The sequence below is a fragment of the Vanessa atalanta genome, chromosome 19 (genome assembly GCF_905147765.1).
Source record: "Vanessa atalanta chromosome 19, ilVanAtal1.2, whole genome shotgun sequence".
In the NCBI taxonomy this organism is placed as follows: domain Eukaryota; kingdom Metazoa; phylum Arthropoda; class Insecta; order Lepidoptera; family Nymphalidae; genus Vanessa; species Vanessa atalanta.
Window position 1 is genome coordinate 4,488,672 of NC_061889.1, and position 15,378 is coordinate 4,504,049.

Below are 15,378 nucleotides of genomic sequence, written 5' to 3' on the forward strand. Positions count from 1 at the left end.
AATTTGAGCAGTTATGTTTTATATATCTTATTTATCTTTAAGAGTTCAAGAGATCATTCAAAATTAACCTGCACGTACATTTCAATTAAAAGGTCGAAACGATTATTTTATTACATTCAACATTGTAAAGACGTTATACATTTATTTATTTTTAAATATTTTTAATTTCTATTGAGCCATTTTTGGAATCAGTGTTTTTCAATATGGTACACAATTCATTTATAATATCGATAACTGATTGTGCTGTCTTTATTATATACAAATAGTTTTTATCCGCTTTTTCTTGCAAGATTTTCTTAAAGTTAGTGTACAGATAGATTTTAAAAAATATATATAAATAATTTGAAGTACAGTCAATTCGGGTAACATTGAATACTTTTTGTGATTTATTTTATTTTATCAGTAAGAGTTGTATGTGTACACAGCAATTTTATCGTTTAATTAGTGTTCTCATTAGCTTGTTGATCGCACACAATGAAAAAAATCATAAAAAGGATGATTAACTTCCGAAAATTTAATCACAAATCGGGGTTCAAAGTTATCATGAATTTTGGGTAACTTTGAATCATCAATTTTCGGAGACGAAAAACCTTATTTTTAAAGCATTAAGGATGATTTTTGCTGTGTTAGACACTATTTATACGATAATAAATGTATTAGCTATATCTATCATCTTTATTTAATATTTTGTTAGGTGCTGCCATATTCGATTTTTTTACCGTTGCAGGGGAGAAAAAAATAATTAGAAATAAATCTGACGTACGTATTATTTTTTTACCATAGACTTGGCAATATATTATTGATCGTTCCATTTTACGCGTTCAAGGAGGAAAAATTACAAAAAAAGCTTAGAAAAAAAAATATAAAACAGTCTGTTTCATTTCATTCAAAGTTGCACTCAAATTCAAAGTTACCCGAAATGACTGTATATTTTTCTCCATTATATTTATTTATGTCGGTAGGCTTATAAAACAGCATAATTTAAAATTAAATAGCTACTTAAAATCTGTTTTAGTTAAAAGAAAAGAGAGGGCTAATCAATGCCTAGAGGCCTTCTCGTGACCCGACGAAGCACTGATTAACATATATCTTTATTCTAAACTAATAACAAAACAGTGACCCCGTTACTTTGTACAATAATAATAAAACAAGATGTATTAATTTATTGCCCTCGTTCTACTTCGATATTTGTTTTAAGTCGTTGCCGAAAAACGCTAACATTTCTATTTTATTTTTCTTACAAAATAAATAAAAGATACCAAACTAACTGAAACATCTATAAAACCAATATACATAAAATTTACTTAACAGAAGTTGCAGCGAGTTTTGGAAGAGGTTTTAGTGTAAATATTAAGCAACTACATACCTACGCTTCACAATTTATCGCTTTTTTAGACTTGACGTGACAAGCTTTCATGTTCTTGTACAAAATATATGATGAACGTTTTTGGAAGGATTCTGTGTTATGGTCGAATTTCAAAAATGTACTATAAATAAATAATGCTTGTTTTATTTGTATTAAGGCGCGAAAGTGAATGAAGTATAATGGACTTATTGGAGATGCATTAAAACCTTTTTTTGACCAAAAAAAACATTTGAAAAAATATATGTCGATTCACAACATTCATAGCATTTTCTCTTCGTTTTAAAAATAAATAAAATAGGTTTACTCCTGTTTATGAATTTTTTTGCTTTTTGTTCCTAATTTATCCATCACAAGACTTTTTTAACATCAATATATTGAATAATACAACACCAAAGGAACCTTAGGCTTAGGCAATATTACTTTAAAAAAAATTATACGTAATTGATGCTCTGAAATCGCGATACAATCCCTTTGTACCTATCTACTAAACCTAATAAATCAGTGCGGGACGAGACTCTGGACTGAACAGAACGGTGATACTTTTCTCCTAAAAGACAGGGTCCGGTGGTGTGAGATCTGCTTAGGGCACAATTATCGGTAACGCCCATTCGAGCCAGGTCAACGACGTATATCTCCTCTTATTACATGCGGTCGCGTATCGCATTTGAAGTATTTGCTATTGTAATTATATATTAATAAATATCACATTTGTTATTTAAGGCAATTTTTAAAGGCTTTTGCATTTTGTCGCCATGCAATATGAAGCGCGCTAGTCGTACTAAATAGACATAACGAAAAACAATACAGTTAATTGAAACTAATCGGCAAGTTAAATAAAAAAGTACTTTTAAATTGTTAAGTATTTTTTGATTGGTTATTATTTTATTACGTATATATACATTTATACAATAATTATTATTTTATAATTATTATTGAATAAATTGATTATTATGATATAAATCTTATTTTTAAGAAAAACTAAAATGGATATATTAAGCGTAGCAGCTACTTGATGAACTTGCTTATTCGTTTTTTTTTTTTACTTCACTTTTTTTTACATAACATAATTTTCTTAAGTAATAGAATGATTTATTTTCGGCGTACTTTGCATATATAAATTAATTCTAGAGATAAGTATAGTTGTGATTAAATCTTACCGAACCAGGACGCTTGCTTCTTATTTAAAGACAGGCCCTCTTTAGCATCTAGCACGTCGGGAAGAACCATTGTGACGAAACTGATCGACATTCCGAGTCCAATCAGCAAAACGTTTAGCGCTAGACATGCTAGAAACTGAAAATAAGAAATTTTTATTTTTAGTAATGACTAGAGATTTTTTTTATATTAAAATTCTCGTTTTAAATCTGTAAATATTACTCGACTGAAACTACCTGACTATCTTGCGTGATTTAAGTGGAATTATAGTAATCAAATGTATGTTTTGTAAAGCTAAGATACATATACATATATAATACGAAGTGATATGTTTAAAACAGTCCTCTATTGTAATATTATTTATAAATGCCCGAAAAGTATGGGAACAAAAAGTGATTAGCAACAGATAGTGAGGTAGCGATTCGTTGCAAAATGTAAGGTTTTTGTTGCAAAATAAAATGATTGTATTTTTTTACGGAGTCGAGGCGAAATTGGACGAACCGAGCAAGCGGTGCAAATATTGGTCTCTAATTCTTTAACATAATTATATGTGTACCGTTCGAAGAAATACCAATGGTCCCTGAAGCAATATCCAATCTTAAAAATTAAACACTTGATTTGCTTTGTGATCTGTATTGACGTTTTGTCCGAGGTATCGGGATCACTATTCATCGGAGAAAAGCTGCCAAAACACTTCCCAAGCGACTTTTTGTAGGGCTCCTGATTTTTAATACTTAAATATTTTTAAATATATCCATTTTTAAAATGAATAATTAAATGTGTATCCAACATATATACATAATTATTCTGTATAGACTAAAAAACTAAAAAAAAGTTGTGAGCAACTATTTGAAACTTTTGACATAAAGTGACGTTGAACAAACCTTATGTGTTTTGAGTTTATTTTCAATAATTAATTATGAATTTATTATTCCTTACCTATATTATAAATTTAGAATTATACAATTCTTATTATTTTTATGTGTTATCAAAGCTATTAAATAGCTTGTATATAAAATAAAATTATTCGTTTATTTAATACTGAGGTCATATAATAGTTACATTTAATTTATAGATGTTGACTTCGGAGTCAAAATGTTTGTTTTTAGTTAACAAAAAATGTAACCTTAGATACATCCATTCCGGTTTGAACCAGTTAATGACTAGTGTGGAAGATTGAGCAATCTCAAATCTTTTGAATTGTACGTATACATAAAAGGCGTGAATTCAAAAACACAAACTAAATAAATTAGTCTATGAGAGCTTTAGTTATTTATAATATGTATAAAATTACTTGTTTATTCTTTAATTTTAATTCATTAGCTACATTTATTAATTTTGGATTTCACAATTTTTTTTTTTCAAGAGAAGAACTAAAAATATTATTAAACTAACTATTACACTGTATTGTATTTCAAATGTTGGTTTCTTGCCGTTACATCTCGGTAGAATCTACATTCCGAACCGGAATGTAGATTCTACCGAAAAAACCTTTACTTTCAATACAGTTTTGTAAAATGAGGATTTAAAAGTTCTTGTAAAAGTCTACTTGAACTATATCTTTAAGAAAATATCGCTGACATATTACAGATGATTTGAAACAATCCTTTTACTAAATACTCTTGAACCAATAATTGTATAGCTATGTTTAAAGACAAAGATTATTATAGCTTCTATCACGTGGTTATCGGTGCTTTGACGGAGTTTTGAACGAAGTAGTTTATATTTCTCACGGTGCCTGAGTCTAAATTGACCATTTACCACCAGGTAACCGTCTTTCTAATTTGCACGTCTGCTTCCCGAAATATCTAAGCTAATTAAATCTAACCCGTTTTATATCTATGTTTTAAGGCGATTTTATTATATCCTAACTGTTATACTACTCCGTTACAAAACGAACTGTCAATATTCTGTAGACTAACACTTGATGTTATTATAAACTTTGTTTTTTGATTAGTACAAATAATATTTGTTAAAAAATATTCGTCAATACATTCTGCTGTGAGTTTCACATCGACGAATAGCCTATTAAAAGTGATTGACAAATAAAAGTTGATGACACTTCGTACCTACATATATCAACTAGCATTAATGGAATTTTATTGAACGAAATTTCATTGGAATTTACTTTATTGGGTACGTTGTTTTAATGAATCTATTAATCTAATCTAATCAAAATGTTACACCTGTTTATAAATGGAAAAAAAAATCGGGAGATTTACCTATTTTTTTTTTTCTTACTAATAGATAAATAATCGTTCCGTGCAACGTGTATTTCACAGAACAAATTAAACTACATTGTCAACTTGACCTAGTTCAATAAACATAGTAGCTAAGCATTATACCGTTTATTTGTTAAATTATAAAATACTTAAGATTATAAATATAAGGGAAATAATCTTTACTCGCTTGATACAACCAAAATTAATGTTGAAAAGGAAAAAAGAAAATGAAAGTTTAAAAGATACATAAATATATAGAAGAAAATATTTATGCCAATTAGTACTATTGTTATGTTTTAAACTCTATTACATAATGAATTACAATTTATCTATTAATTTGTATATAAAAAATGTAGGTACCTATTTAATATGGTTACAGATATTTTGGTAAATATATAGTATAACGATACACTTACTTGTGATAACGCCACTCTGGATCGGCTGATGATTTTCTTCGATTCCGTTGTCATTTTTAATACTTATTATTTAAAACAATAACTTAACATAAACGCACTACAATTATTTAATATTAGCAGAACGTCAATTCATTTCAAACACAACCTTTCATGTTGTTCTTGTATAATTCAATCTTGTAAATGAAGTTAATCTTATTACTAGCTTTTGTTTATCGAGTTTTCAATAATTGTTTGCTAAAGACTTACACTAGAATAATCATATGTTTATTTATCATTTGTCTTTAAAATTATATTTTTATTATAATATAAAAATTGTATTTTGTACGTACGTCTTTATATCGTAATTTTTCAGTAATATTTTATTCCGAAATTAAATTTCGAAGACCGCATGTCTACGCGATAGCTTATAATAAACTGAGTCGAGTTTGTTTTTATGCGTTACACCTTCTTATAATTGTTAAGTTCAAGCGTATTACACAAGTGATCATTAAAGGTTAAAACTGGTCCTTTAATTAAGAAAATAATGAGGTGATTTACGTTTAGGTAATTTCTAGATGTTTAAAAAATAAAGAAAATACGATTAATTCGTTAATTTGTTTTATGATTTCTCGCGGTGTCACCTTGTATGTTGTATGAGGTAATTTATACAACACATGTCATAAACTTATTAATAGAAGGATGTTAATATATGTAATCTTATCTAAATTAAATGCATTTTTAATTTTTTTTAACTTTTTCCAAATTATGACGCCTCGTCATTTATATGTTATTAGTTTACAATTAACTAATAACATATTTGAGATAAATAATATTTTGTGGTAATTAATCGATATCGATTTTTGATTTTAAATATGATATGTCTATTTCGAACATTCCTTTTTTAAATTTTTTATTTTAGTAGTAGGTTTTCTGTAACTTCGATTTTCAAAACTGTTTTTAATTATTTTTTTTAATTTTTAAAATGAGTTCCATAATTAAATAAATAATGAGAAGTTAATTAGAAATACAAATTAAGAAAATTTTGTATTATCATGTACTCATAAAACTAATTTGATTATGCATTGAAATAAAACTAGTTTTTAACGGATTTAATCGCGTATATTAATTATTTTAACATCCCGACGTTTCGAGCACTTTGCAGTGTTCGTGGTCACGGGCAGACTAAGGTGACATTTGTCTGTTTGAATTAAAAAGAAATATTATTTACAACTACCGCCAACGATTTCTTAATTGGTATCTTGAGTAGCGTTCCGGTTGCACGCAGAAGGCACTAACTGTATCTTTAGGTCTTGCAGTCTGTTGGATTTGGGATTTTAAATTTTTAATAAGTGGATCCCAAGTGTTAGAGAGTCTCCAACCATCTTCTCTATTGAAGTTCGGATGGTTTTGAATTTCAATAGCCTCGCGTATCATTCTAGGAATGAATCTGTGTTCTCTAGCGAGGATCTGTGGTTTATCAAATCGAATATAATGGTTAGGTTTATCCAGAGCATGTTCACAGACTGCAGACTTTGAAGAACGCCTATTTTTGACATCTCCTATATGTTCCTTGACCCTAGTACCGATACTTCTCTTTGTTTGGCCTATGTAAGATAAACCACACTCACATTCGAGTTTATATACTCCCGCAGTTTGTAAAGGGATATTACTCTTGATAGGTCTCAAGAACTGGCTCACTTTCTTATGAGGCTTGTAAATGGTTTTAATCGAAGCTCGCTTCAAGATATTGCCAATCCTGTCTGTAACTCCCTTCACATATGGTAGAAATGCAGGTTGTCGCTCAACTGTGGGTGGCTTGATACGGCTTCTGCGATGCTGGCGAGGCACGGGCAGCTTGTTCTGGTGGAGTGCAAGCTTGACCTGAAGTAGCTCGTCCTCTAGGTGTTCAGCATCGCAGAGATGGTGGGCTCTCTGAAACAAAGATTTGCCAACGGTAGCTAACTGACTAGGGTGGTGGTGCGAGTCACCATTGAGGTATTTATTAGTGTGTGTGGGTTTCCTATAAACTGTGTGACTTAATGTATTGTCAGGATTCCTGATAATAAGGATGTCAAGGAAAGCTAAAGAATTGTTTGCCTCTAATTCCATAGTAAATTGAATGTTTTTATTTATAGAATTGAGATGTACTAAAAATTTGATTATGATTGGACGATTTTCATTACGTAACATTTTAATCAGAAAATCTTCTAAAATATATAATCTTATATTTGACTTAACTATTATGGTTAAGTTAAGTCAAAAAAAAACAATGTAGGTAAAAAAAAATCGTTAACGGAAGAGCCTTGATGTATCGAAAAAGTCATAAAATAATTTATCTGACATTGAGATATTTGTTCTCAAAATTCATTATAAGCGTTGCATAATTTTTATAACATATCGTTTTTTAATTGATTTAACTATTTTAAAATGATAATGAGCCCTTTAATTCGTATCTAAAGGTTATTTAAGTAACTAGTATAATTTATATATAGTTATTGTAATTAGTTTTGTGATTTTTTTTTTCATTCGTCTCTTATCGGCAAAGGAAATTGGTTCAAAATCTACAGACAGCTAATATATGTCAATCTACTATATGTCAGTACAGTAACCTGCACAAGAGCAGCGTGGTAGAATAAGCTCTAATCGTTCTCCTTTTTAAAGAAAAAAGGAGGCATATACCTAGTGATGGAACAAATACGAGTTGTACATTTTTTATGAGTATATTTATTACGCAATATGTAGACAAACTTATATAATATAAAAAGGTACATAATATGTTCTTTGCATTAATGTCTCTTCCCCGAAAAACTTTAACGTCATATTTATAATTATTCCTTAAAATACCGTTTCAGTCATACATTATTACAGTATTATTTTTATTTAATATTATTATTCTATTTGACACTTTAATTTTATACAAAGTATTTTCAAATTCATAAATGTTAATAATGATAGCTAATAAAATTGGTAAAGGTCTTAAGGTACAGAACTAGAATTCTAGATTTTGGACATTGGTTATGTAAGTAATTAAAAAAAAGTTACACATTACAAGTACCTCAACAGAACTTCAGGAAGAATATATGATCAGGATCATAATTACCTTTAGTAAATCACCATCATCATTCAACTTATTTGCTGATATTACAATGAATACAAATATTTAAATATAATGAATGTTGCAATAGACCGCGTCGTTTATTGCTTATTCAAGTAAATTATTTTACTACAAACAATTGAAACACCGACGTCATCAAAGGTGTCTTTTTTTTGTCGCTGTAAAATATTTCAATTAATCTATGTATAATATTTATTTCAAACGAATATTACGAAATTGCTTAGATAATTCTTTGTATCCAGTTTCAAATCTTATTAAAGGAAGTAAACTATTTTTTTTTCAAGTTTATTTGTTTCCGTCTTTGCTTCAGATAGGATTCGAGTATTACGTAAACACTAAAAAGGGGCTAAGAAGGGCTTATTTTTGATGACATGGGTGTTGGAAAGTAGGTATGGGTGATTACGTTAGTACTATTTATTTATTTTATTTTTTGGATTTTCCTCAAAATCTAGTGTCTACATGTCATTAGTACATTAAATTCCTCTGTAGCCTATAAATTCATTATTTCTGAACTTCAAGACCGCTGATCGTAAATAACAATCAAGATACCTAAACAGAGAAAGATTACGTAAACATATGGTTGTGTAGTAAAAATTTTGCTGACGTTTGCTGACAAGAGCCAGGATATGGTTGAACATTATTAAAATTTTGCTTACGTAATACTTTGATGGGACCGTATTACAAATTTTATTCGTATAAGTATAGCAGTATTACATGTACACAAGAATATTGATAAATAAGTGATCTGAAATTACTGATTCGTTGAACTTGAACGTTAAGAACCGACGAAAAAGTTAACCACATATTTCTGAACTTTTCCGGACAACTAGTTATACTTGTTATTTTTCTTAAGTTTCACCTTTCGCTACGTCATTATCGACACGTTGAAATTGTCCAATAATTAACTGGTTTGAGCATTTTATACAATTATAATTACATTTTAAACAATTTTCTCATTTATTTGCAACGCCTTATATTTCCGATTTATGTCAATATTTACTTAATACATAATTTATTATGATATATATACATATATATATATCGTATAAATGTAATTAAAATTTGTGTTTATAATTAATTTCGTGCTCGGCTGCAATGGGAAATATCGCGAAGAAACTATCATGTGTCTAAGTTCAATTAAATTGTGCTACTTATTATTCACTAACCCGGATTGGAGCCTGCGTGGTGGTATAAAATTAGCTTACTCCATAAAGGGATTTCGCTTTAAGGAGAAGGTTACTCTTAACCCAAGAGGCTTTAATTCAATTTACAGGGTATTACTCTACTTTTTACGAGTATCTTGGTATGGTCTAGTGCTACCTGGTACCGCCTATTTCTAGGCGTTTATTTTCTTTAAAAGTTGCAAGACGTACTGACTTCTTCAGCTCTAATGACTTCTTAGTTAATTAGATTTGGAAATGAGATGATCGCCTCCAGGTTGTTTCAAATAACGAAAATATATTTATTGTTATGGTATGAAAAAAATTGTTGTAAAAATCGACATTTAAAAAAAAATCCCGCTGAGTTTCTTTCGCCGGTTCTTCTCGGGTCCAAGGTTTTAATTTCCGAACCGGTTATAGATTTTTGACTATCAATAAAAAAGTGTAACATTTCTATATTGAATAAAGATTTTTGTACTTGTCTGATTATATTCAAACACATTTTTAATATGAACCTTTCAAGGAATTATTAGTATTCCAATTTCCCTCTCAAGTTACACGCAAAGTTTTTGTTAGGAGTTCGGAAGATGAATAGCCTAACGGGTACTACGGTTGCTACTCTCACTTCGCTAGGCGGCTAATATACCAGTGAGCTATTGAGGATTGAACATCTATGTACAAAAACTTTCTGTCCTATTTAATATAAAAATGTATTTTCTGAGTCCAGAGTCCAATTTATGTATATTTAGTTTTAATAAATTTCAGTTTTTATTATGAGAACACTAGCATATATTAAGTTATCATGACATGTAATCTTATGATAATAAGCACTTAAATAATTAATCTGTCTTAAGATTTGACTTGACCGTGAAGTTCGAATAAAAACATAAATTATTTAATGCGCAAAAATCATATTTTATATTAAATATATAAATGCTAGCTGCTCGCCTGCTTCGATGATCATTAAATAAACATTAAACAATGCAAAAAAAATTATAAACAGATAGAGATAGATAGATAGAGATAGAATATAATATAAAAAAGCTTATAAACCATTTTCGGATGATTCCGCGTCGATTGGTCGTTTTCTCATACCGGTACGCTTTGTAGTTTACACGTAATTAACGCACAAACCAAATAATTATGTATATGTTACTGTAAAAGCTCGAACTACGGTAAATCTTAAGATTTTACAGTAAAACCTAAGATTTACCGATTATGAACGGTAAATGTCCATAAAACTTTGGAACTCGAACTGTTACCATCACTTGGTAAATCTACATGTTAGGTTAGGTTAGGTTGGAGTCCGAAAAAGTCATCCCTTTATAATAAATACTTACATTTAGCAACTCATGTCGCTAAATCTTAGTTTTACTGGATAATCTTAAGATTTACCTTACTTCGAGTTTTTACAGTAACTAACATGTATATATATATATATATATCTATAATATTATAAATACGAAAGTAACTCTGTATGATACGATTTAACGGAATCACTGAATCGAATTTTGATAAAATTTAGTATGAAGCAGGCTTGGACACCAAGGATGGACATACTTTTTTATATGTAACACTTGACGATTAATCCCTATATATAAATCTGACAATCTTGACTCAAACATTGTTATCGGACCGACTTGATTTGGTATAATATCAATAATACTCGGATATAAAAAGTGTTCAAATACGAATTTTACGCGAAATAAAGATATGTCTGCGCTCTATTTTTAATAATATACAACCTGTGTCATAAAGTCGGATACGGATTGTGAGTTTAATTTATATTATCATATTTATTAAAACATATAATAATAACAGTTTGTAAAAGTTGAATAATAACAGTTAAGCATATAATAACTTGTTAACAGTTTATTTTATAATTAAGTATAATCAGCACATCGGCGGATGTATCTGTGACAGTTTTTATGTTACAGGTTTTGTTTTGTGTTATTCGTTATTAGTCCCAAACTTAAATATTAATTTATACTGTAAGTCTCAAATTCATACTGGAAAAATATAATTATAAATACTGTTAGATTATAATCTATCTCGCGAGATTGTGAATTGTCGAAAGATTGTGAACGGTGATTTAACTCACTCAAATACATAAATTCATTGGGCGTCGTGTAAGACATTAACTATAATTATTAGAAAATTATATAAGAAAACGTAAGTCGTTTTATTTCTGAGTTAAATAAGTTTTTTCAATACTAATATCAAGTGGGACTAGCTGATAGTATAAAGAAATACTCATATAGAATTAAATAAAACGATTTTAATTTCGTGAGATAAAGTGTGTAATAAAACAAAATTTAAAGTGACAGAAGAAGAACTTTTAAAATAAAATCTTAAATATGTAATAATCTACATAGGTAATGAAACCTTCTTATAACAAAACAAAAAAACATTGAAAATCAATTTGAACTAAACAGCTGTTTGTTTAAACATTAACTTCACATTGTGGGTTTACAATTATAAACCTACATTTTTATTTTATAAAAAAAATTTTGCTTGCAATATTATCATTACAGGGAACAAATATCACAGATCTCTTTAAAACTGTGCAGTCGCTATACGCATGTGTATAGACTCGACGTTTCTTATGATATATTCGGTGTTGACATTCAATTCGTCACTTTGTGGTTTCTGGAGACCGCGAAACTCGGTCCACGTACGGTCAGCAGCAGCAGTCATTCCACTATTAAGTCTTTTAAAAATAGTACTAGAGTTCTAGATTTCATTATGTATTTCGATTTTTATTAGTATTTTAATAAAATATATTCCTTGACGGATATGTTGTTTCGAGGACTATTTTGTATGGGAGATTACATTATGCGTACTTGACGCAGGACATATTATAAAAGTTTGTGCGTAAAGTTAAGCGCACTTCATTTTATTTAACTCTCTTAATTCGATGGAACGACAACTTCGACACGACCGGATGCAGGACCAACGACTTTACATGCTTTCCGAATTTACTTTTTTTTATTATAGGAAAAAAAACCTTACAAGTATGCAAATACATAACGACATTTAGTATATAAATAATGTCGAATAAAAATATCTTATGTAAATGGAGTTACACAAAAAAAACTATGTTCTATAAATAGCCTTAATTTATTTTAAATTTGAATTCCTTCGGAAATATTAGATTATTTTAAATATACTTATAAAAGTAACATGTGTTGCCAGTGTTACCTAATTGTTGTCTTTTTTTTTATAACTATATTATATACTTAATTTAAAGTAAAACATCGCGGGAATTTTACAATATTTTTTTTCTTTAATTTTCTAAATACTAATTTAGCTCGTTATATCAAGGTATTTTAAGTTTTTATATGATGACATAATGATATCTATGTTTTTTTTACGTCAATATTGAAATAAAATTATGTTTTGAAAATATATATCAATAAATGGAAAGACTTTTTTGTGTTCCCTAACTGACAAAAACCTCTAAATAAATATACAGTATTCATAACATATTTTGTCTGGCTGAGTTACTCTGAAATTGTGGTTTATACCTACAGGAAATACATACATATATCACATTTAAAAATGTGCTTATTACACGACAAGTGAGTTCCCAGTTCCCAGAATAGTGAAAAAAAATATCCAATTAGGTTTGCATTGATAAAAAGAGATTTTCGACATAAAGTAAGATTAAATATTCATGCAGTGAATCTTAAATCTTAACAGTGTGTATTGATTTTACTTGAACTTTCAGCGTGTGTTAATTCGTTATTAACTTATTTATTTCATGATAAAACCGCTTGATTTGTACTAAATTGTTTTTTGTTTTTTAGTGGTCTCATTCTTTTCGCCGGCATTCTACATTTGTTTGGTATTTTCAGGGAACACAAAAAAACGTCTTTACATTTATTAATAAAGATTATCAAAACATATTTTAATTTAATATTGGACATCGATGTAACATGATCATCGATACCATTATGATATAGAAAAACGCGTTATATTTCTAAATTAGTGTTTAAATAATTAAGAAAAATGTATTGGGCAGTTCCTGGTTTTTTATTTAATTTTTAATAAAATATGAACGTTTTAACACTGGCAACAAAGCATACATAATAATTTATATTAAAAAATAAAAGTAATACTTCCTGAATCTGCGGCTTTACCCGCGCGAAATTTGTAAAACTTTACCTGTAAAACACAAGCCGGCAACCACCATTTTATTCCCTTGAGGGGGGAATAAAAATAAGTAGCCTATATAGTAGGACTCAAACTGTCTCTCTAAAAATTTCATCTAAATCAGCGGTTTAAAAAAGAGGTAACAGACAGAGTTCCTTTCGCATTTACAATATTAGTATAGATAGAATATTTATGAAGGTGTTAATTTTTTGTTGTGTAGCTTTATCTTTGTGAGAATAAAATAAAGTTATTAATAGAACATAGATTTTTTTTGTGTGACTTCATTTACATATAAGATGTTGATATATATATTTTTTATACCAATTGATTTTACCTTATTTAGTCTACATTTGATTCTGTGACTTCCTTTCAGTGAATTTATGTACATATTACCTCGCAACTTAAGGTTGTTTTCCATTGAACAAAAAAACTTGGAAAGTGCGTAAAGTAGCTGACCCTACGAGAGGGCGCGACGGTATCTTTCCAGTCGTGTGTGTGATTATGAGAGTAAAATAAAAGACAGGGCATTGGAATTTGCGCTCATACTTACACATACAAAACAGTTTTCGAAGTGTTGAACTTTCGAAACAATTTTTAAAATATTAATAAAAATCAAAATACATACGTTAAAACTAGAATTATAGTACTACTTTTGAAAGATTTCATAGTAGAATGACCGGCTATGTTCGTAGACCGAGTCTAGCGGTCTCCAGAAACAACAGGGCGGGGAATTGAAGATCAACAGCGAACATATTATGAGGAAGATGTAGTCTACATACACAAACACGTGTAAAGCGACTGCACAGTTGTAACGATATTTGTTCGCTGTAAAGATAATATTGCAATTTTTATTATAAAATAAAAATTTATGTAAAGGTAAACCCGCAATGTGAGGTTAATATTTATTGTGATGTTTATATCCACTAATCCAACTGGGATGATATTAGTATGAATTTATATTGTAGTTGTTTATTTTACTAACAAATAATATTTTTTATGAAATAAAATGTATTTATACAAAGTTTAAAAAACACTACGTAGACGAATAGTAACTATTATTCGTCTTAAAGATGAATGTCATTCAAAAGTTATATAATGTGTTTTTTGATATTAATATTTAAGTGAAAAAGTAATCTTTCATAATCTATATCTATTTATAGATAAAATAGAGGAAAGACAGACTGTTTCACATTTATAATATAGACAGAAATATTATAAATGCGAAAGTACGTCTGTCTGTTGATCTTTCAATGCCAAAAACATTTAATGAAATTTGATATAAAAAAGCTAGAAGGACATAGGCTATAGGCCTTTTTCCGCCTATCACTAGCCGAACAACCCCTAAATTGCGAGAGAAGCCGCAAGCGACAACTAGTCTTATAGTGAATTTATAACACAGTAAGTCCTATACTTTGAAGACGCGCGCAGGAAATATTCAAAAGCTGAACACCGATGATACAACAAATTAAAAGTTATAAGTAATATAAGCAAAGCCAAGTGGAGTTAATACCACTATGTATTTCCAACGCTTATTAGTGAATACACCTGTGACTAAATAACATCTGATATACATACGTAAGTTACCTCACGATGTTTGCCCGAGCATGAGATAAAAGCACATCTTTGGCACATGAAAATTCAGCAGGCCATCAAAGCAGGTCAGTCGTGTGACCTGCTTTGATGGCCTGCTGAGATTTTTTTTTACCGACCTCGTCAGGTTTTCTCACGACGTTATCCTTAACCGTCGAGCATGATGATGAAGCGAGATAATGATGAAACACAAATTAACTGCATAAATTTATTATTATTT

General features: G+C 29.2%; 1 protein-coding gene across 5 annotated transcripts in view; it reads right to left on the bottom strand.

The window, feature by feature from the left end:
• LOC125071496 (facilitated trehalose transporter Tret1-like) overlaps positions 1-15,378 on the bottom strand; it is a 41,922-nt gene that overhangs the window by 11,821 nt on the left and 14,723 nt on the right. For 2 of the 5 annotated variants that reach the window (XM_047681767.1, XM_047681768.1), the window contains exons 2-3: positions 5,160-5,406; positions 2,524-2,659 (exon numbers count right to left, since the gene is read on the bottom strand). In XM_047681767.1, the coding sequence (XP_047537723.1) occupies positions 2,524-2,659; positions 5,160-5,213 (190 nt within the window). In that variant the 5' untranslated portion in view covers positions 5,214-5,406. Of the gene's footprint in view, positions 1-2,523; positions 2,660-5,159; positions 5,573-15,378 lie in introns of those variants that run through there. The other 3 variants (XM_047681770.1, XM_047681769.1, XM_047681766.1) reach the window with 2 other exon arrangements.